This window comes from Diabrotica virgifera, chromosome 5, assembly GCF_917563875.1.
Source record: "Diabrotica virgifera virgifera chromosome 5, PGI_DIABVI_V3a".
In the NCBI taxonomy this organism is placed as follows: domain Eukaryota; kingdom Metazoa; phylum Arthropoda; class Insecta; order Coleoptera; family Chrysomelidae; genus Diabrotica; species Diabrotica virgifera.
The window spans coordinates 10,778,506-10,802,912 of record NC_065447.1 but is presented as its reverse complement, the minus strand read 5'-3'; the positions used below and the strand labels follow the sequence as shown (position 1 = coordinate 10,802,912).

The 24,407-nt window shown below is 32.9% G+C and overlaps 1 protein-coding gene across 1 annotated transcript in view; it reads left to right on the top strand.

Annotated features, from left to right (window-relative positions):
* The window catches only part of LOC114333861 (protein Skeletor, isoforms B/C), a 180,250-nt gene that overhangs the window by 121,911 nt on the left and 33,932 nt on the right, over window positions 1-24,407 (top strand). The window contains exon 6 of the mRNA XM_028283888.2: window positions 12,891-12,990. Coding sequence (XP_028139689.2) covers window positions 12,891-12,990 — 100 coding nt within the window. The remainder of the gene's footprint in view (window positions 1-12,890; window positions 12,991-24,407) is intronic.

The following is a 24,407-nucleotide window of genomic DNA, read 5'->3' as shown; positions in this document are numbered from 1 at the left end:
GTACTCTAATACTTATTTTACTAATGACATACTCTATATTAGAGTGCACAGACTCGTTTCATACGGGTTCTCTGAACCGCAAATTGGAATATTTTCCTAACGGTGCCTTTTGGTTTTGGTATTGTCGTACCTGGGTTAAACAGAGAACTTGAATCGAGTCGAAATTCATTTCACTTATTCACCGTTAGAGGGCGTTCTAACCATACTTCGATATAAATAGTTTAAATTTATATCGAGAAACTACGGTCGTATTGGTGTAAATTTGTTTTCCTCAGAGCCTCCTTGACAACAGGTAGACCTAGAAATAGTTCTAACGGAGGATGGAGGGAGACAGATTTAAATCAAAACGAAACCGTAGATTTTCTTATTTTACAAAAACCATGGTCATAAGTTAGAGGGGTAAAGTCATAACAAGGATCCAGATAGTGGAGATAGAGGAGTAGAGTAGATAGAGGAGTCTGGATTATAGAAGATCTAAATCTGAAATCAGAAGATTGATCAAGAATAGAGCAATCGAGAGTAAATTTCTGATTAGCCAAAGACTCAATTTGCAAATCGGATATCGGATGGTAAAATGTTATACCCACTCTATTCTTCTCTATGGTGCCAAAGCTTGGACTGTTAATGTTGACTTAATGAGAAAGCTGGAAGCTTTTGAGATTTGGCTTTTTAGGAGAATTTTGAAAATAAAATGGACCGATCATATTACGAACGAAATTGTGTTGCACTAAATGGGAAGAGACAGAGAACTTTTGACCACCGTTCAAAGGAGAAAGCATATTTGAAATACTTAGAAACGATAAGTACGAGTTGTTACAGCTGATTGTGTAGGGTTAAATCGAAAGAAAAAAAGGTCAAGGTAGATGACAAATATCCTGGCTGATAAACCTTCAGTGCTGGACCAGGTTAAACACACAGACGCTTTTAAGAAAAGCAGAAGATAGGGAAAACATTGCAAGAAGAACAAGAAAAAATCCAAAAATTTCGTTTCTGAGATATAGTGCCACAACCTTGAGTCTCAGACTGCACCTCGCTCTCATGATTTCTACCTAGCGAGCGGTTGGTGGAATTTAGAGGAATCTGGCATAGTAATCTGCCAAATACTTACAAGTACTTTTAATTCTCTTAGTGGGTGGTTGCTGGATAAAAAACGTTCTAAACCGCAAGATCGAAATACGTGCCCGTATAGAGTATGCTAGGTCCGCTTTTCAAAGAATGAAAAAATCCTTATAAACTCTACCTTATCGTTGAAGTTCCGATACCAATTTGTAAAAACATTAATTTATTCCATATTGCTATACAAAGTGGACACTTGGACTCTCAGAATTACAAGTATGAGGCGTCTAGAAGCCTTTGTTGGGTTTTTCGAAGGATGCTGAAGATATGTTGGATGGAGCACGTCACCAATAACGAGGTGCTGAGAAGAATGGGGACTGAGAGAGAACTCCTAAATATTGTAAAAAAACAGAAAAACGAGCTATCTAGGACATATTTACAGGGGAGAAAGATACAACTTTTTACGACTCATAATGGAAGGGAAAGTGGAAGGAAGAAGAGGTTCAGGAAAAAGAAAATGCTCCTGGTTGAAGAACGTAAGCGACTGGACAGGCATGGATACACATTCGATCTTAAGAATCGCTTAAAATAGAGAGCAATATGCTGTAGTTATATCCAATCTTCAGTAATGGAGAAGGCACTTTAAGAGGAAGAGAGTTTTAAATGTAATCAAAAATAAAATTATTCGATTTTGTCTATAGAGTCTATTCAGTTCAAAAACCAAATATATTGCTTTCTGAATTGAATGGAATTTAAAAAAAAAAGCATGTTTTAGAGATTGTTACGATCTTGTCAAGCATATAATATTAATTGTGGGTATCTTTGTCGAACCCTTCCCTGACTTTTCAGTTTTTTCAAACCTGTTTAGTATTTTTTGCATAATTTCTTCTAATTCAACAAAAAAGCTCACAAAAACAATAATAAAACAAACCCGGCTTGTCCTTAATCATAATATTGTTTCATCTTTTCCATTATTAACAATTTTACCATGCACATAACTTTTTTATGATCGGCTACCCTTTTGTGCGACTGAAATATTTTATTCCGCTTTTAATTTAATTTGGATATAATCGATTATATACGTGTACATAAAATGCTAGTATTTTTGTAATAAATGGCCAGTAAAGAGAGTAATATATTTTTGTACCATACAATTATTTATGTATTTATTTTCTGCCAATAAAATTTATAAAATAAATTAATTAGTATTTTAATTGGAGCGATAATTCGCGTTTTTGCAATTATACAATTTACAGGTTGACATATAGAGAGATAACAGAAGCTATGAATAAGAAGCTCAAATATTGTTATCAGAAATTGAAGCGGCAATAAAAATGCTAAAATTCGGAAAAGCAGAAGTGGAAGATGAAGTAACAGCTGAGACAGTCAAAGAAATGGGAAAATTAGGGACGCAAGTAATGCTCAGAATTTGTAATGAGATCTGCAATATCGAAAAGTGGCTAAATAACTGGAGTAAACTTAAATTTATTCCCGTATATAACAAAGGTTCTCCGATAGATTGCAGTTATTCCCGTAAAATAGCACTGATATCCCACTCGAGCAAAGTACTTCTAACTATAATCAATGAAAGATTAAACTCAATTCTCTTACCACAAATTACCCAAGAATAATACGGATTCGTCCCAGGTAGAGGTACAAGAGAACGTACTCTTAATATTCGTAAAATTATCAAAAAATCTCGGAAGTTTAACACAGAAACATATTTATGCTTTATTAACTGCTCCAAGGACTTAGATAACTTAAAATGGGATAAAATGTGGTATATACTTAGAGATATGGGTACGCCAGAACATCTAATCTGTTAATTACAAGAACTGTATGTAAATAATACCGCTAATGTAAAAGTTAATATTGTGGTTTTCAAAAACTTCAAATTAAAATCTGGACTTCCGCAAGGGTGTATAATATCCCCATTATATTCAATATATCTAGTAAACACATTAGTGGACACATTATTCGTCAAGTTGTTTTTGAGTAATGAAAAGGCGAAGCAACTATCTTTTTCTTCTTGCGTTCCCGTATCCTTAAGGACGTTGGCCATTACATTTGCCCATTTAATCCTATTTGCAGTCGCCCTGAATAGTTCTATGGAGGTCATATTCGTCCATTGTCGTAGGTTTATAAGCCAAGAGTTGCGTTTTCTATAGCAACTAGCAGATATAGGAGGAAGAAAAATCAAAAACCTATGTTATACTGATGACTAGAGCTCGGGAAATATGCAACATGCATATTAAGTGCATATTTGCATATTTAGGATAATTTTATAAGTCCATAGGCATTTATTAAAATTGCATATTATCAGACTTTTTTTACCTCAAACACATTTTGTTAGTGAAAAAATTTTGTTATTAGTAAGTGATGCTGCGCCATATTATGACCAAAGGTGGACAGCATTTAAAAATATTTTTTCAAATTTATTTGTTTAGCACACACTAAATAGAGTAGCAGAAAGTGAAGGACAGAATTTCCCATGGTCAAGAATATTTTTAAAAGACCTTCTGCAAGTACAGTTGTATAAAGATCATTTACCTAATGTGCCTTTACCACTCGAACCTGTGATTAATAGATGGGGAACATGGTTAACTTCTGTAAATTTCATAACCGATAATTTTGAGGGAATTAGTGACGTCATTTGTAGTTTACATGTAGATAACTCAGCTGCTATAAAAAATGTGTGGATGATTTAAAAAAACCGTTATTAAAAAGTAATTTGACACATATCCAATTTTGTAAATATTAATGAACCAATTACTAGATTAGAAAAGCGAAACATTTTCATTAGACCAAAGTATGGAAATTATCAATTCATTAAATGAAAAAATTAAACACCTTGGGGAAACCAATAAAGTGTATCAAAAATTCTGCACGGTGTTAAAGAAAAATGAGGGATATCAAAATTATAAATAATATTATTAAGATAATATAAGGGAATATAATTCAAATAAATAATATTATTTAGATGGAGAAATGTAAGGATAATTTGATTTTATAGGTAGAACCTTAAATTTTACAATATTTTAAGTTTGCTCCTTTAACTTCATGTGTGAACTAGAAAGAAGTTTTTCCGTGTATAAACAATTAATGTCGATTCGCTAAACTCAGACACAGCTTTCTAGTGACTTTAGTAAGTACTTTTGCCAATTTGTTAAAATTGGCAGAAAAATAATTACTACATAGTTAATAATTACTACAATATGTAGTTAGTAATTTTGACAATTTTGGCAAAGTTGGCCAAAACCAAAAAAAAAATTACCTACTAAAATCACTAGCTTTTCTGTAAAAATTTTAGAAAAACATTTAATAATGTATAGTTTTAATTGTAATAATAATATAATAAAGAATGATGATGATAAATATGAAGAATAAATGAATATAGATAATGATGTAGGCAATAGAAATTTCAAGTAAATATTTTTTGACTGTAGCATAAAATAAATAATTAAATACCTTCAAAACAAGGATTACTGCGTTTTTTATTTATATGCAATAAATGCATAAAAGCATATTTCAATGCATATTTCAACTGTTTTTTGTGCATATTTGCATGCATATTTTAGGGTTTTTTAAGTGCATATTTCCCGAGCTCTACTGATGACACTTACCTATAAAACAAAATCTACGTAGACCTATCTCCTATTCTTGCTGGTCTGTATCAGCATCCATTACTCGTAAACTAGCGCTCTTCAGCATCCTTTCAACGATAGTTCGCGTGAATCACTCCGGACATCTTCTGATCCCGACGGCGACCAACTCATTCTGACATATCTGTCATACCATCACCAAACAGTCTTTATTAGTTAGCCATTGAGTTGCTAAATAAAGAATTTTGATGATTCCTAATCAATACAGCATCTGCTGGTATTCTGTAACTTTCTTGCATTTTAGGGATTGCATTTTTTGCCTCCTCTTGACATTCTTTTATCCTACTTCTTCGTTTCCATTTCCTTCTTCGTATCAAAATTCCTCGTTTAGACAACTTTTGACGGCACCTGGATCAGCCTTGAACAACTTACCCCGGCCTCGAAAGACCCACAGGTTAGTTACGCTTATTAACCACTTAGAAACTGTTAATGATCCATTCTTAAATCTCACAGTTATCAAAATCGCACTCAACTCTTACACTGTGGAGTCCCTACTTTTAATCAATATTTCAATATTTGATCTTAAATTATTATATCAGTAATTTTGTATTTGGTTTTATATTCAATTTTTATTTAAAGTATTATTAATATTTTATTTAGGTATTATTATTTAAACGTTTATATCTCATATCTCCACCACAAATAAGTATACTCCTACCTTTACCGATAATAACGACCCGGCATTGACGACACGGCACTGGATGCTGTAACAAAGAGAAGATTTTGTTAATTCATACAGATATTTTGCATTAGTTAAATTTAAAAATGTTGGATATACAGTGTGTCAATTTTAAAACTTACAATGGGCTATATCTCACTAGCAAAAGCCGATATCGGAAAATGCTTGAAACTGTCTCTAGGATAGTAAGGAGGAACTAAAATGCCATGAAAGAGAACTCACCCCCATCAACATCCTAGGCCCCACCCACCACAACCAAAAAAGTATAAATTGCAAACCCCTACTTGCGATACATCCCAAGAAAATAGCCGCAACTATTTTCTCCACTCGAACGCACACTGTCCACGCTGCGCTCAAAGCCACCTCCTGACCGCCGACGAGGGACGCAGGTTCGCCTGTCGTTGTACAATGGTTTCTAGGGAGACTGGTCGAGAGCAAAGCACGGACAGTACACATAAATGTCTATGGAACCAACAACAATCCATCAAACTTTCTTCTCTGTTGACTTCTTAGCCTTCTGGACACCACCGTCCGGCATAACCCAGGATCCAAGAACACCAGGACACGGCGCTTGCCCCAGTGTGTTTTTCGGACTGTTTGCTTTTGCTGCCAACACTAAACATTCACCTCAAACCCTGAAGAGGACAAAATCCTAAACGGGGAAGCACATTGAACGCATTTCTTCTTAGCATTTTCAAGACAAGCAAATCAAACAATGTGATGATTGCGATACATCATTGAAAAGACTTACTCCAGAAAGCCACTGCTCATCCGCTAGGAAAAATATTCTGATTCGGATTTTTTGCACAATCTTACTTAAAAAGGACTCCTTTTAACAAATTTGCATGTTGCCAGGACCAAAAGGGGGTCAAAAATTTTTTAAACGTTTTTTTTTTGTTTTTTCCTAAAATTATTTTTTTTTGTATGGAAAAAAGTTTTTTTTAGGTTTTTTGGATCATCCCAAACAGAAAAGGTCTTTAGTGACTTTTCTCTAAAAATGATAATTTTTGACATACATATAAGCGATTAAAAATTGAAAAATTGCAAAATCGGCCATTTTTAACCCTCAAAAGCTATGTGAAAAACTGAAAATTTGAATGTTCCCAAGGTAGGTAGATATTCTTTAAACATCGATTGATGAAATCCCGAAGAGTTTTTTGCAATACAGTATTCAAAACTCCTTTGTTTTTCAATTGCTAATCAAGCGTGCGCGACACTATTTTCCACCGACAGTATGGTGCAAATGAAAGGAATAAATTCGTTATTTCGTAAACCGGCGACTTTAAAGAAAAATACGGAAACAGGTCGATTTTTATTTTTAAGCTATGATATTGTGGCATATATGGTATACTAGTGACGTCATCCATCTGGACGTGATGACGTAATCGATGATTTTTTTAAATAAGAATAGGGGTCGTGTGCTAGCTCATTTGAAAGGTTCTTCAATTCTCTATTCAGTAATATAAACATTTACATAATTATTTATACAGGGTGTCCAAAAAAATTTTATTAAATTAAATTATTTGACAAAAAAAGAAGTAGAACGACACCCTGTATAAATGATTATGTAAATGTTTACATTACTGCATAGAGAATTGAAGAACCTTTCAAATGAGCTACCATACGACCCCTATTCTCATTTAAAAAAATCAACGATTACGTCATCCGTCTGTGCGTGACGTCACTAGTATACCATATATGCCACAATATCATAACTTAAAAATAAAAATCGACCTGTTTCGGGATTTTTCCGTAAAGTCGACGTTTAACGAAATAACGAATTTATTCCTTTCATTTGCACCATACTGTCGCGTCGCGTCGGTGGAAAATAGTGCCGCGCACGCTTGATTAGCAATTAAAAAACAAAGGGATTTTGAATATTGTATTGCAAAAAACTCTTTGGGATTTCATCAATCGATGTTTAAAGAATATCTACTTGGCAACATTCAAATTTTCAGTTTTTCACATAGTTTTTGAGGGTTAAAAATGGCCGATTTCGCAATTTTTCAATTTTTAATCGCTTATATGTCAAAAACTATCATTTTTAGAGAAAAGTCACTAAAGACCTTTTCTGTTTGGAATGATCCAAAAAACCTAAAAAAGACTTTTTTCCATACAAAAAAAATTTTAGGAAAAAAACAAAGAAAAACGTTTAAAAAATTTTTGACCACCTTTTGGTCCTGGCAACATGCAAATTTGTTAAAAGGGGTTCTTTTTGAGTAAGATTGTGCAAAAAATCCGAATCAGAATATTTTTCCTAGCGGATGCGCAGTGGCTTTCTGGACTAATTATAAAAAATGCTATCCAATGGTATAAATAATATTTATACAGGATGAAGCAATAATTGTGAAACTTTTTATTAAATGGAAAATTTAATAAGGTTTTTGTTGAACTACAAATTTGTTAAAAATGTCAATTAAGTAAATGTTCAAAGTGGGTTCCGTTGTTTTGTAAACAATAATGCAGTCCATTTTCAAATTCTGCACGAACTTTGGCAAATATTGTTATAGTAATAGCGCGACATGCTTGCGTAATTCTTTCTCACAATTTCTCAAGTGGCACAGGTTGAGTTTTATAAATAACTGATTTGAGGTAACCCCATAGAAAAAAGTCAGGTGGTGGTAAGTCTGGTGACCTTGGTGGCCACTCAATAGAAACCTCTCCTTCCAATCCATTTGTTCGGATAATTAGTATCCAACCAGTGCCTAACTGGAGCTGCATGGTTAGGAGGTGCTCCATCTTGTTGGAAGTGCAGCAAATCTTCGTCTAGAGCTAGGTTGCTTTGGTCGTCCCTTTGGTTCTCTAACTCATGCACAATTTAAGGTTCTATGGTGTTTTCCAGCATATCGAGATAAATGTCGCCACTTAAATTGCCTGGTATGAACAAGGGGCCAATTATACCATCGCCCAATAAATCGTGCCCAAACATTCAGTTTTTCAGGATATTAAGTGTGACCTTTTCTGAATCGATGCGGGTTCGCATCACTCCAATACCGACAGTTTTGTTTAGTTATATTACCATTCAGCATAAAAGTACATTCATCAGTGAATCAAATATTTTTTAATATTCTTGGTTCAACGCCAATTATTTCAGTCATGAGTTCACAAAACTCAATTCGTCGGTCTGGATCATCATTGCCTAGTTTTTGAAGAATTTGTGTTTTGTACGGGTGAAAGTTATGTAATTTCAACACCTTTCTAATCGACTCATGTGAAAGTCCTGTATTTGCAGATACTTGACGTGTTGATGCAGTAGGCTCTATTGCAAAATTTCCAAGCACCTCAATTTGTGATGCTTTAGTCAGTAATCTTGCGCATCCTTTTTTTTTTTTATTTTGTGCCTCTCCCGTTTCTCTCAACTTTTCAACTAAATCGCGGAGGTACATGTGACTTACATTTTTGTCCAGATGCCTTTCATTAAATATTTGAGAATTTGAGCTGTTCGTAAATAACCATGGACCTCTTTATTTATAGGTCCATGTAAATAACACTGTTTCTAGGAGGCAAATATGAAAATAATCTCCACGCGTTCAGGTATTCGCGGTGTGCAAGTACTTGGAAAGGGAAACGAGAAACGACCCTGCGCGAGTCGCGGAGAAATATTGCAACTATCTTAAATAATTCATATTGTCAATTGAAATTGTCAAATTGACGTATATTTCATACCTTCTGTCAATGAAGCAGAAAAATTATATATTGCTCCACAATATTGATATGATATGCAATTATTATATAAAGGTAAATTTAATTAATTGTATTTTGCTTGCAGTACTGCATTTTAATAACTAATTTTATTTACTACATACAATTGTTGATGTTTTCTAATATAACCTGAATCTTATTTTTTCTTCTTATTATTTTTTTTGGACTATGGCCTTGACAATTATCCAGTAACCAGGACTAATATAATTAGCCAATATAATTAAAAGTGCGAATAATAGTACAGAGCGTAGAAATAGGGGTCGCTTTGCCGAACTTGCACGGTCCCAATACTGTAAACCATCGTGACAACTACAGCTAAATGACAGTACCGATCGTACAAATAATGAAAGCTAATGACATTTAAAAGTCTCAAATAAACCAAAAATTATTGAATATGACACAAATTAAGTTTTAATTTAACAAAAAAAAGTACCGGCGGACACTTATCATTCAAAATAATAGTCCGGGAGATAGCATTACAAATGCAAAAGTCATAGCAAGCCGGCTGATATAAATACCCTGTATAGTTATTATTTATACCATTCGATAGCATTTTTTATAGTCTTTTCAATGATGTATCACAAGTAGGGGTTTGAAATTTAAACTTTTTTGGTTATGGTGGGTGGGGCCTAGGGGGCTGATGGGGGTGAGTTCTCTTTTATATCATTTTAGTTCCCCGTTACTATCCTAGAAACGGTTTCAAGCATTTTTGCTTTTGTTCGTGAGATATAGCCCATTGTAAGTTTTAAAAGTGACACACTGTATGCATCCATCATACACACAAGAATTTAAAATGAAAAATGATTCAGAGTCGAAAATGGAAACAAATTTAAGAAAAATAAACCAAAATAAAACTGATTTTAAAAGATGTAAGAGTTTCCAGAAGAAGTATTTGTTAGCCCGGCCGCACATCAAAGAAACATGAAACGTAAATTACGTTTCATGGAAATAAACCACTGCTAAACAAATATATATCCGGCCATTTATGAGACTCTTCGAAAATAAAAATGTGTCATGAGCATGAATCACACTCGTTTCATTAGTAGGCGGACTTTGAGATTTTTTTAGCAGTGTTTTCTTTTCATGAAACATGTTTTTCGTTTCATGTTTCATGTTTTTCGTTTCATGTTTCTTTGGTGTGCGGCTTGGCTTAGAGTGACCATTACTTTTTAAGAAACAAGCTCAATTGAAGTAGGAAGATCAGGTGAGTAAATGGTAAAATAGGATGCTTAGTTATACTTTCAAAACCAACGCGAGACATCTGCTTTGTATTTCACCTCTGCAAAAACTTACATCCGCCAAACTGGTAAAAACTTTAACAAACATATAGCAGAACACAAAAGTGCTTTCAATAATAGAAAAAATTATTGTATGTATGTATTCATTCCACCTTCTAGATCATAGTCATTCTTATAATGACCAATTTAAATTCTCAACATTCAAAATAAAGGCCTTTAACTAGTTTTATTAGAATGTATTGAAATTAATAAATTAAAAATACAGATTATAGATTATAGTGCTACTTGTTAATAACTTAAAATAGTCCAGTCGGGTTAGACGAATAACAGGCCTAACCTTGCATTAGGAGCTTCCCCAAATTTTATTTTTCTAATCTTTAGGGAGGGTCAATATTAGTATAAATTTAAAATCTCGACTGAATTAAACCGTTGCGTTAGCCGCCATCTTGATTTTAAACGAAAACCGTTTTTGCTCAATATCTCCGCCATTTTCAATTTCTTGACAAAAAGTGTAGAAACTGAAATTGTTGAAAATACGATTTTCTATAATTTCAATTATTATAATTTTTTTCGTGCGGTCGGTATTTTCCGAGTTATGAGGAGAAAATAGTGACAGTTGGAGCATAATTATTGTATTATTGAATTATCTCGTTTATTATTAGTTTTACAACAAATATGTTCCTGTACAAAAATAAAAAGAATTAAATTCTACATAATTTTGATCTCGTTAATTTTTTTGCTAAAATTAATATTTAAGGTAGAACGTATGCGGTAATGGCGCGAGCATAAGACCGGATTGATTTTATAGCAATTGTTTTTGTTCAATATCTACGCCATTTTCAACTAAAATTGTTCAAAATATAATTTCCTACAATTTTTTTTAACAATTTTTTTCATGCGGTTGATATTTTCCGAGTTACATGGGAAAATAGTAAAAAGTGGTGGGGGGAGCATAATTATTGAATTGAATTTTGTATCCGAGCTGCCCCAAATTTTATAATTATATCCTTTAGGTGAGATCAATAGTAATGTAAATTTAAAATCTCGATTGAATTCCGCGGTTGCATTAGCCACCATATTGATTTTAAATGAGAACTGTTGTTGCTTAATATCTCCGCCATTTTCAACTTTTCGACATAAATGGTGGAAAAGAAAATTGTTGGAAAAACAATTTCCTACAATTTCTTTGGCACAATTTTTTAATACGATCAATATTCTCCGAGTTAAGGGGGAAAATAATGGAAGCGGAGGGGAAGCATAATTATTGAATTGTCTCATTTATTATTAACTTACGACATAATTGTACATAAACAAAAATAAAGAGAATTATATTTTATACAATTTTTGAAACTTCCAATGAAACATCAACCAAACTAAGTATATAAAAGACATAAAAACACATTATATACATTAAGTTCACTTAATTTTATTAACTAGCGGGTTTTATTGGTTGAATTTGTCTGTCGATATTTTAAGTTTTATGTCAGCTAATACATCGTAATGTTCCAACAATTTTTTTTTTAATTTTGGACCCTGTTGGGGGAATTTTACCATTTCCCCCCCTTGTAGACCCGCCACTGGTTCTCTCGAAAAATTGTAGTAAATCGTAATTGCAACAATTTCAGTTCTTACACTTTTTGTCGAAAAGTTGAAAATGGCGGAGATATTGAACAAAAACAATTGCTACAAAATCAATCAGGTCTTACGCTCGCACTTTTAGCACATACGTACTACCTTAAATATTGATTTATCAAAAAAATGAACGGCATCAAAATTAAAATTTAATTCTCTTCATTTTTGTATAGATAAATATTTGTTGTAAAACTAATAATAAACGAGATAATTCAATAATTCAATAATTATGCTACAACTGTCACTATTTTCCCCTCATAACTCGGAAAATATCGACCGCACGAAAAAAATTAAATCGCACGAAAAAATCCCATTTTCAACAATTTCAGTTTCTACACTTTTTGTCAAAAAATTGAAAATGGCGGAGATATTGAGCAAAAACGGTTCTCGTTTAAAATCAAGATGGCGGCTAACGCAACAGTGGAATTCAGTCGAGATTTTAAGTTTATACTAATATTGACCCTCCCTAAAGATTAGAAAAATAAAATTTGGGGCAGCTCCTAATGCAAGGTCAAATGCTATCCCGACTGGGCTAAAATCACAGCTTCGTAATAAAAGAATGACAAAAATTTGTTCAGGATCTTGAAGGAGATCTTGATTTTAATCTTTGATCTTGTCACTTTTTGACTTTTATAATAATAATTTTTAATCGAGTTGACCCATATGAATGACCCAAATTATGTTTTGATCCAGTGTTTCTGTTCCAAGTTGCCGAGTTACGTTATGTAAATAAATAAAATAAATAAATTGATGAGAATCGTTGCTGATGAAAATATTTTCTTATATATTTTTAAACAATTGAAGATTACCGATTACATCATGGAAAATTTATATGATTTAACTGAATACGTACTATTGTAAGATTCTCTCTGTTATATAACAAGAAGTAGGTATGCTAATTTCTGCTATTTTGAATTGCAGTCAAAACTGAACTGTGAAGTATTGTTCGATGACCTGGCGTTCGAAGTGAGATGGGCTGTTGCAGGAGACAGCATTGTGTTGCAATTGGTTGCGAAATTGGGTAAGTCCTTTTGTTCAATTAATTAGAAAGATCAAAACTATTAATAGTGCAGTCACTGAAGGTTTTCACCTCCAATTTCGTTGAACCTCTATCGATTTTCATGAAAATTGGTGAGTAGTTAGAGGATACCTCAAGGAACAAAGGTGACATGATGCCACCTTGTGCTTTTACCTTGGGGGTGGATGTCACCCCTTCTCGAGGGTGAAAACTATTTCATTAAAAATAATACCACAAATCGATAGAGGGACAAATTATAAGCAAAATTTATTATATAAAGTTATTAATATAAATCAATACTTTTTGAGTTATTAAAGATCAAAGATTTTATTTTTTCGTATAAAAAATGCATGTTTTAAAACTGTTTTTCACGTATAACTCAAAAACTCTAAGCTTTTACAAAAAAGTTATTATTACCAAAATTAAAGATAATAAAAAATTTAAACACTTCTTATTTAAAAAGCTACACTAATGTTAATTCAAAGGGTGTTATGGGTAATTGAAGGTATATTTTTTTCGACGAGTACGCAAATCTAAGTATTCAAGCTTAAATTACGGGAAAACGATGCAATTTATAAAATATACCTGCAAATCACTTGTCAAAGTACTTCGGAATACCTATCAAATGAGCTCGATAAGAAGTTAATAGCATCAAAATTAAGCAAGTTATGAGGAAAATAAGAGAACCCTTTGGATTTTTTTTTGGAAAAAGTGAAAAATTAAACATCGCCATTTTTACAAAAATTAAAATTTATAGAAATCCTTACAAGAGTTTCTTTATATTAACATAAATAATGATTTCAACAATTTTGACCGGTTTAGAATGCATATTTTTGAAAAAAAAGATATAATTTTAAAAAATCAGAATTTTTCAGATTATCGTAATTTTTATTTTCTTTTAATAATAACTCCAAAAATACTCAATATACGAAAAAAATGATATACATATAACCAAATTTTAGTTTTTTCTATGTTAAATATTTTTCCACCTACCTTTACCGAAAGTATACTTTTCCGGACCTGATTGTAGGGAGCAAAGTTGTACTATTCCTCCCTAGGGAGGAAAAGTAAAAGTGACGTCATGGTATTTCATTCATGAAATATAACTTATTGGGTGCGTTCGGACGACCATAGCGGCTGGCTGTCAGCAGAAATCGGCTGAGTGGTTGTATCCAGCCGTGATAGGGAAAGCTTAGTAAATCTCTCAGCGGCTGACTTCCAGCGGTGACGTCTGACAGCTACTACTGGCTCAGCTGTCCAGCCGATGTGGTCGTCCGAACGCACCCATTGACGCCCTGTACAATATATATTTTCTATTACGTAAGTATCTATACATTTTAAAGTTTATTTATAAAACACCCTGTATTTTGCAGAATGGTAAAAAAACAGTAAATTGTTATTTTGATTTAACAATGTTTACATTAATAATTTGACTTATATTTGACAGTTGACAGTTATATTGTACCTACTTGTTAGTTTTAGGGCCAGTTGTTCGAACGCTAATCAACAATGATCATTATCAAATAATTAATTACTGTCAATGTCAACTTTGTTTGGGTTGTTAAAATGTCTGTGGAGTCTATAATCAATTAATAGAACAATAATTATTAACATAATTAATAATACATCTCATAATTGTAATTAATTATGTTTTCAGCAACCCAAACAAAGTTGACATTGACAGTTTTGGTGACAGTAATTAAATATTTGATAATGATCATTGTTGATTAGCGTTCGAACAACCGGCCCTTAGTTTTAATAAATTTTGTTGGTTAGTTACATAAATAAATTAAGTAAAAATGAAAAATGACTTGTTATTAATTTGAGGGAGGTGGAAAAACCATATGTATAACCTGGGAGTAAAGTGCCTTTTCCTCTCTTGAATGATTACTGCCCTCCGCTACGCGTCGGGCAGTAAACTTCATTCTCGGTAGGAAAAGTAGCACTTTCCTCCCTTGTTATACAAATAGCTATTACATTTTTTACTGTTTCTGTAGGGTACAAAATAACCGAGATAGAAACGTTTTAAGCTTAAATTTTTCCTGCGAGAACCATGTAACCGGGGCAATTTAACCTTTTATTTTTAAAAAAGTAAGGGGTTTAAAAGATTAAATTCAACGTGGTTTAATAGCCCTAAGTTTTAGGTTTCAAAAGGTTTTTAGGCTAATCTCATATCTCAAAATTAACGGAGTTATTTAAAAAAAAAAACAATAACATTTTTTGGAAAAATTTTTAAAAGATAACTTTTGAAAAAAAATTTCAGCATAAATTTTAATGCTATCAACACGCTGTCAAAGTCACTCAACGGAGCACCTGATGCCCAGGGTCACTGCTAAGGGACGTCATCTTCTGGAGTTTTGACGGTTTTCTGCACTAAATCGGTGCAAACAGGGTACTCGGGGGTTTTGGGATTGCTGAACATGAATATAACATTAGAACCGAACCTTGGAGTACCTAGGGCCTAGGGTGACTGCCAGGGCCCCCGCTTCCATATGTGCAAAGTGTGCAATGCACACGGGAGCCATCCTTCTGGGGCGCCCAAACCCGGGGTCAAAAATTGCAAAAAAATTTGGAAAAAAACAAAAATTAATTTTAAAATAAAAGTTGAAAAATTAAATAGGATTAGGTATAAATAGGAGAAAAAGAGGAGAAAACGGAATACTTTGGCCATATAATTAGAGGACATAATATATACCATCTACTTCACCTTATAATACAAGGAAAAGTGGAGGTAAAGAGAAGGATTGGTGGAAAGAAACTTTCATGGTTGCATTATATTAGACAATGGTTTAGAACCACAGTAGAAAAATTATTTCGCGCAGCAGCCGATACAGAAAGGTTTTAGGAACTTGTAAACATGATGACGACCAACGTCTAAATACGGACACAGCACGTAAGGAAGAAGAAGAAGGTAGGTATACATCCACATGAAATTTTATTAGAACATCATCAAGTTACTGCCGGTTTCATGTGCGAAAAAATGTCAGAAGTCGGGCATTTTAATTTATTTTATTATGATTTTATTCTGTTTGTTTCATTTTGATATTTTAGTATACAAATATCATTTACTGAAGGTTTTTGATGTGAGTTTTAAAGGACCGCTTGTATTGACATGAAATTTGCTATACACATAGCTAACACGCCAAAGAAGAAAGTGTATTGTGCCGATGTCTGCTTTTTGCCCTTGGGATGAGTTTCACCCCTTCTGGGGGGTGAAAAAACATACATTCAAAATATGTTCGGAATTGGATAAACTGACTTCCTAAGCAACTTTGCTTCTATATAGTTAGTTCACAGCTTCAAAGTCAATACTTTACTTGCCCGTATATTTATACGAGTTATTTACGAGTAAATATGTGCATTCCTTAACAAAAAATCCCGTTTTAGACAGTTTTTCGCAAATATCTTAAAAAATAGGTAAATATTTTATCGAACAAATTGATCTTAGCAAAAATGTAGCTTACAAAAAAGTGAACAAAATGGGGTATATTTATAGTCTACAAACCTAGTAGAAGCAGATTTGTAGCTAATGAAAAGTAGGACCTTATTCGTTAAATTCTAAATAGAATATTTCAACGTGAAATATCCAAAAAATAAAGCACTTTTCGGTGAAAACTCATTACAACTGCTTTAAAGTGTTTAAAAAAAAAGCTTTAATTTTGTTTAAAAAAATTCTAACATCAAAAGTAAGTACATTACGCTTAAAATAAAGGTCCCTTATTTTTTTTGTAAAAAAGATTGTAAAATTCATTCCCAAATTAGCATCCCAAATGAAACTAATCGTTACCGTTTTACCATTTATTTTAGAATAACCAAAGAATATGTTTTCGATAAAATATTTACTTTTTGAGTTATTTGCGAAAAACCGTGTAAAACCCTATTTTTTTTTGTTGAAAAATGAACATAATATTTACTAGCAAATAACTTGAAAAGTATTGACTTTGAACGTATGTTTTTTCGCCCCCCAGAAGGGGTAAAACCCGTGAAACGTGAAACTCATATCCAGGGCAAAAGCACACATCAGCACAATAGCACTTTTTTTCTTTGACATGTTAGCTATGTGTATACCGAGTTTCATGTCAATCCAAGCGGTGGTTCTTTACAATTCGGAGGTTTTGCAATATATGACCGTGGGTGAATGGACTATGAATATTACTTCTAAAGATCAGTTTTTTGCTTCATTTCAAGAATTTACCTACCTACCTACAGACAAAAAAAAATAAATAAAAAAAGCATGATCCAAAATGACTTAAGGGGCGCCAAAATCTTTTTTTGCACACAGGCGCCTGTAGCTCTTACGGGGGCCCTGGTGACTGCTATGCACGTCATTTTCTGGAGTTTTGACGGTTTTCGGTACTAAACTGATGCAACATTAATATAGTAAAGATAAAGAAAAACATTAATAAAGTAATAATTACTTTCTCTATCTACACGATAGATATTATTTCCATATTTGCATAAATAGTGGTAATAAAGACCAGGCAGGGTTCACAGCGAGAAAAGCATCCTTAGATCACATTTACACGATCGAACAACTCATAGAAAAAAGAATGGCCAAAAATTTATCCGTCCATCTGGCTTTTGTGGATCTTAAGAAGTCCTATTACTCGATGCCTAGAACCAAGCTAGGAATGGAAGACATCAAAGATCCACGAATATGAATAAAAGCAGTAAAAGCACTCTATACAAGAATAAAAAAAAGGAGCTATCAAAACGGGCAATAGAATGTTTAGTCCATTTTAGACGACAAAGGGATTGCTACAGGGCTACTCTACATCCCCTACCCTGTTTAAAATTATCTTGGAAACCTGAAACCATGGAAAGAAAGTTCGAAGGAAAGGGCATACCAGTAAGAAACGAATACATATATACCGTAAGTTTAGCTGACGACTAAATAGTGATAGAACAAGACAAAAATGACCTCAGCTTTATGATGAGAAAACTGGAACAGGAGTATACAAAGAATGGGATGGAAATAAACCTAAAGAAAACTGAATACTTGAGAACGAAGAATACAAAAATAAAACAGCTGGAAATAGATGATGGTAAACAAATCAAGGGAACAGAGATAATAGACCAGGGCGCATCTGTTTTGAGATGGACGTTGAGAGGTGACTCAAATTTTTTTGCAGAAATTGCTTGAAAATAACTCAAATAATAATATTTTAGTTATCCTCCCACTCAGAATGGTCCGGAACATTGTTTAAATAATCAAAATGTCAAAATATGAAGGAAAAATTCGATTTTTTTTTTGGTTTTTTGATTATAACTTTAAAACTATTCATTTCTGAGAAAAGTTGTACTGACATAAGAGTTGCGTAATTAAATTTCCTATAATACAGAATTGGTTAAAAATTTAAAAAACAGTCACCCTTGTTGCAACTACCCGGCAGAAATTAGAACGCTGGTATACGAAAAACGGAAAGCAAGACGAAAATGGTTCCAAAGTAGAGCTCCTCAAGATAAAACAATTGTAAATAATCTCACCCAACAACTAAAAAGAGAGATAAAAGAATTTAAAGAAGAATCCATTAGGACATACTTAAACAACCTAGTGAATGAAAGATCCACAGAATACTCACTATGGAAGGCAACCAATGGATTAAAAAGACCAATGATGCAAATACCACCCATAAAAAAAGAAGACGGCACTTGGGCTAGAAGCAGCGAACAAAAAGCAGAATGCTTTGCTACACATCTAGAAAAAATATTTCAACCGCATCAACAACAACAAGAAGAAGAAGCATTACAGAGCAACCATTTGCAAGAAGAAGAGAACGTAATGCCAGTAACTGTAGAAGAAGTAATAAAAGAAATCAAGTATAATTTAAACCCGAGAAAAGCTCCTGGCTTTGATTTAATAACAGGGCAAATATTAAAACAGCTCCCAAGAAAAGCAATTGTCAAGTTGACCTATTTAATTAATGCTGCGATCAGATTAAAATATATTCCTTCATTGTGGAAAGTGGCGGAAATAGTAATGATACCAAAACCAGGCAAACGACCACATATAACCTCTTCCTATAGACCAATATCACTGCTACCCACAATGTCTAAATTATTTGAAAAACTTCTCCTCAGAAGATTGCAACCAATTATAGTAAACAAAAAATTAATTCCAAATCACCAGTTTGGTTTTAGGCAAAAACACTCAACTATAGACCAACTCCACAGAGTCACCGATATTATAGAAAATGCACTAGAGGAAAGAAAAGTTTGTTCAGCTTTATTCTTAGATGTTGCCCAGGCATTTGACAGAGTTTGGCATGAAGGACTATTTCATAAATTAGAGACTATTCTTCCAAAATCATACACAGACATAATTAAATCGTACTTAACTGATAGATATTTCAGAATCAAGCAAGATGATGCTTATTCTGAACTTAAAGAAATAAAAGCCGGAGTCCCCCAGGGTAGCGTATTGGGCCCGGTCCTATATCTCCTTTATACATGTGATCTACCAGAATTCGATAACTACTGTTTAGCTACCTTTGCCGACGACACCGCCATATTAGCAGTAGGTAAAGATAACGTAGAAACAGCCAATAAACTACAAAATGCGATAAGCAAATTCCAAAAATGGACTAAGACGTGGAAGATTACATTGAATGAAAGCAAATCAGTACATGTTGATTTCACTAATAAAAAAATTCTGTACGCACCAATAAAAATTAATGGACAAGACATTCCGTATGCCAACACAGCCAAATACCTGGGCTTAACCCTAGACACGAAGCTTCGCTGGAAAGCCCATGTAAAGAAAAAGAAGGAAGAATTAAATATTAAATATAAAAAATTGTACTGGCTACTGGGAAGATACTCAGGGTTGTCAACGTATAACAAGATGCTAATCTACAAACAAGTTATAAAACCAGTATGGACGTATGGTATCCAACTGTGGGGATGTACAAAAAAGACAAACTTGAAAATAATACAAACTTTTCAAAACAAAGTATTAAGGGGCATAGTTAACGCACCCTGGTACATCCGTAATGACGATATCCACAAGGATCTACGAATGGAGCCCGTCGACAAAGAAATCCGAAAACACGCAGAAAGTCATGAAAAAAGACTTCTTCTCCACGAAAATATTGAGGCCATCCAGCTCCTGGACAACTCAAACCAGAAAAGAAGACTGAAGAGGACCAAACCTCACGAGTTGGTGTAGTGTGCGACAAAGCTAATAGCGGAGCATTGCGCGACTAGTGTGCAAGCAACGTGTTGGTGTAGTGCGTGATAAAGTGAAAAGCAGAGCTTTGTGTGATAGTGCGCAATCAAAAAGTGCGCCAGTAATAATAATAATAAAGACAACTAAGAAGACATCAAAGGGTGACTCTTAGATATTAAGTAGTTAGTAAGATAGGATAGATAAAAAGTTACTCATTGGTCAAAGACCAGATTGTAGCACTTAGCAAATAAAAAAAAAAAATAAAAAAAAACCCTTGTTGCAAAATAGCAATAATTGCGAAAAAACCATACCAAAATCAATATTAGCATTTTACGTTTTTCAACCAGTTATGCTACACTTAGGACCTTCATGTTTCACCCAGAAAAACTTTATGATACAGTAAAACCATACTGTAAATTTCATTAAGATCAGTTTAATAGATTTTGCAAAATAAATTTTGCAATCCAGCTTTCGCAAAAAAATTCATTTTTTTAAATGTTGCAGGACTGAAAATAAAGCAGATAGCACGTTGAATTTTTTTTGCTAATAGAAGTATACTGTACCTTTTATTTGCAATTTGCAAAATCGAGTAATTACCACGGCGTCAGGAAACTTTTTAAATAAACAATAACTTTTGGTGCTACGCGCAGGACAGCTGTGTTTGATTTACACAAGTTGATTTCCACCAAAATTTCTTCCAATCTTTATCTAATATATTATTTTCTTACTCTATATTTTGTTATATTTTAATATTTTAATTCCAGAAAAATTAAACTAATTTTATTATTGTTTGTGAACTATTGTTTAAACAATTGCATATGTTTAAAAATAGTAAACTTTTATTCTCTAAGTTAAAATATATGAACAAAGAAAGTTTTTGCTAAAAAAAGTGTTATTTCAAAAGATGGAGTATGTGTTTTTATTTTGCAATAAACAAATTTATTTATTTATATCGAAATGTAATAAAAATTAAAATGTATCAATCATTATCAAAGGTCATTGGAATGCCCAATCAGAGCAAACTATCAGCTGTCCTGCGCGTAGCACCAATAATTATTAATGTTTATTTAAAAAACTTCCTGACGTGCGCCGTGGTAGTTAATCGATTTTAATTTTGCAAATTGCAAATGAAAAGTACAGTAAACTTCTATGCGCCAAGAAATTTTCAACTTGCTATCTGCTTTATTTTCAGTCCTGTAACATTTTGAAAAAATGAATTTTTTTGCGAAAGCTGGATTGCAAATTTTTTTTTGCAAAATCTATTGAACCAATTTTAATAAAATAAAATTATGGAGAGGTGGAGAGAATACTTTGAAGAACTCTTGGAAGTAGAACAAGTAGAATGAGATAAGATAGAACAAAATAAAAATCAACACACTCCACAAGAGCAACAGGAACAGATAGGAAATATAACACAAAAAGAATTAACAAATGCAATCAACAAAATCAAGATGGGAAAAGCACCGGGACATGACGATATAACTGCAGAAATGGTCAAATACATGAATGAAAAAAGACAACAAGAATTACTAAACATCATGAACCAAGCTAAAAATGAAAAGAAAGTACCACTAGATTGTGAGATAGGCATTATAACACCATTGTATAAAAAAGGAGATAGCAAAGAATGCTCAAACTATAGACGAATAACACTTGGAAGCACAGTAGGAAAACTTTATGCTAGTTTACTAGAAAACAGGCTAAGAGAAAAACTAAAAAATACCTTTAAGAAGAGCCAGAGTGGTTTCAGAAAAAAAAGAGGGACGAACTATCAGATTTTTATAAGACAAATAATAGAAAAAGCTCTTAAAACAGAAAAAGAAATACATGTATGTTTCATAGATATGGAAAAAGCTTTCGACAGAATTAAAAGAGAAGATATTTGGAAAATACTATAGAGGAGAAAAATTGAACAAGATCTAACAGGATACATCCAGAGTTTATACGAAAAAACGAAAAGCTATATAAGGACAACAAATGAAAAATCAAAAGTATTCGACAGCAACATTGGATTAAAACAGGGTTGTGTCCTGAGCCCACTACTCTTTAACGTAGTACTAGATGACGTAATAAAAGAATGCAAACACAAATGGAGAAAATATAATGTAGGATATTGGAAGTTGAGAATGATACAAATGACAAAACTATGCTACGCAAACACAGACGACCTGGTGATTATTGGGGAGTCAGAAAAACAATTACAAGAAAATATAAACATATTGTATGAAGAGCTAAAAATCAGAAACATGAAAATAAACAAAGAAAAATAAAAAACAATGATAATTGGAAGACAAAAAGAAAACATGAAATAGAAGTAGATGACAAGCAACTTGAACAGGTAGACAGATATAAGTATTTGGGGGTAATTATAAGCCGGGATGGAAAATTAGAAGATGAGATAAATGAGAGAATTGCAAAGACTGGTAAGCTGTACAATATTATTAAGAGTAACTTTTTAAAAAAGAAAAAAATACCTAAGAATATAAAACGGAAATAGTAAAAAAGATTGTGAAACCCACTCTAACCTATGCCTGTGAATCTTGGGCATTAACAAAAAGGCAAAAGAATAGACTAATAAGCACAGAAATGAGATTTTTGAGAACAATAGAGTTACAAGGAGAAACAAGGAAAGATAAAATTAGAAATCAAACCTTTAGAGAAAATCTGAAAATACACCCAGTTACAACAACAATCGAACAAGGACAACTTAGATGGCTCGGACATGTACTGAGAAGAGGAGAAGAAAAAATAGTAAGACAAATATATGAAGCGAGAGATATGGGAAGAAAGAAGAGAGGAAGACCAAGAAAGACGTGGACAGAATAAGTGAGGGAAGCGGCCGAAAAGAGGAATAAAATGGGAGGAAACAAAAGGATTGGCCATGGATAGAAGGAAATGGGAAGAACCTAACTCCGTAATAACTCACACCGAAAGGTAGACGAGTTCTGGATTAAGTATGACTTAAATCTGGAATCTGGATACCCTTGTAAAGATTAAAGAGCAAAGCCCCTTCACAAAGAAAGAAAAATAGGTCAAAAATTTGGTAGGATATCTTTTGGGACTTAAAAATAAGAGATAAAGGGAAACTTTAATAAAGTAATTACTTTTTCTATATACACGATAGAATATTGGCATAAAAATGATGATTGTATTCTTTTTCAAATATTTTGCAAAACATTTCCTTATCATATCTTCTCAATCAACGCTTATATTTAACAAGAAACAATTTTACTAGGTACATAAATATACTAACACCTTTTAGTTATATAAAGTATAAAGATAATAAAGCAATTATTAATATAGCATAATAATAAAATTAATATATCCGCCATTTGCACTACATTATATAAGGCGAATCCCTTTATGCAAAATATAAGTACAACAAATTCACTTACCATTTCTTTTCACTAGTTGTTCGTCTTCCTAAAACAATAACTAACATAAAAGATCTTTAACAAACTAATTTAGTTTGAATACTTACACAATATTACACATAAAATTCATATTCCCCGACAAAATTACTCCAATGCACTCAGAAATCCACGCACAAACTAACAATAGATGTATGTACTTAAAATTATTGTGAAACACTACCAAAAAATGTGTCAGAAAAACTATAAAAACTAGCAAGGAACAGGTTGGCTGCGGGTTTAAAGAGGAGCTTTCGATAGATTTATTGTAGTTGAATGTAACTTACCTACATCGTGAAATTAGGCATATTAAAGTGCATGTATGTATGTTGCAATTTCTTCTGTCACTACGAAATGTTCAAATTGTTTTGTTTTTGCATAATATTACTGTAGGTTTGACTGATTTTTATTATTGATATAGATTTCGTAAAAGGCTGTTGAATTAAATTTTTTAAATTTAATAAATTTTATGATCAATGATTTAAAATGTTTCCAATACTGTTTGTCATTGTGTGTATGTAGACCAGAGCATTTAGCAAAACACCGGAATAAATCGATTTTTAAATACAGCACCTAGAGACTTGCAACTTTTTGCATTGTGTTCAGGATGATGTCAGGAAAAAAGTCTACTATAGCAAAATGAGTGGAAATGAATAATTGCATTTTAAAGTACATAAAATGCATCCAAAAATACATAATCATGTCAAAATAAGCATATTAAAGGCCAGATTTTGTTACTCAGGGGTTTTTGAAGTAGCTGAACACGACTACGCCATCAGGACCGACCTCTGGAGTACCTGGTGCCCAGGGTAACTGGTAAGGCACGTCATCTGGAGGTTTGA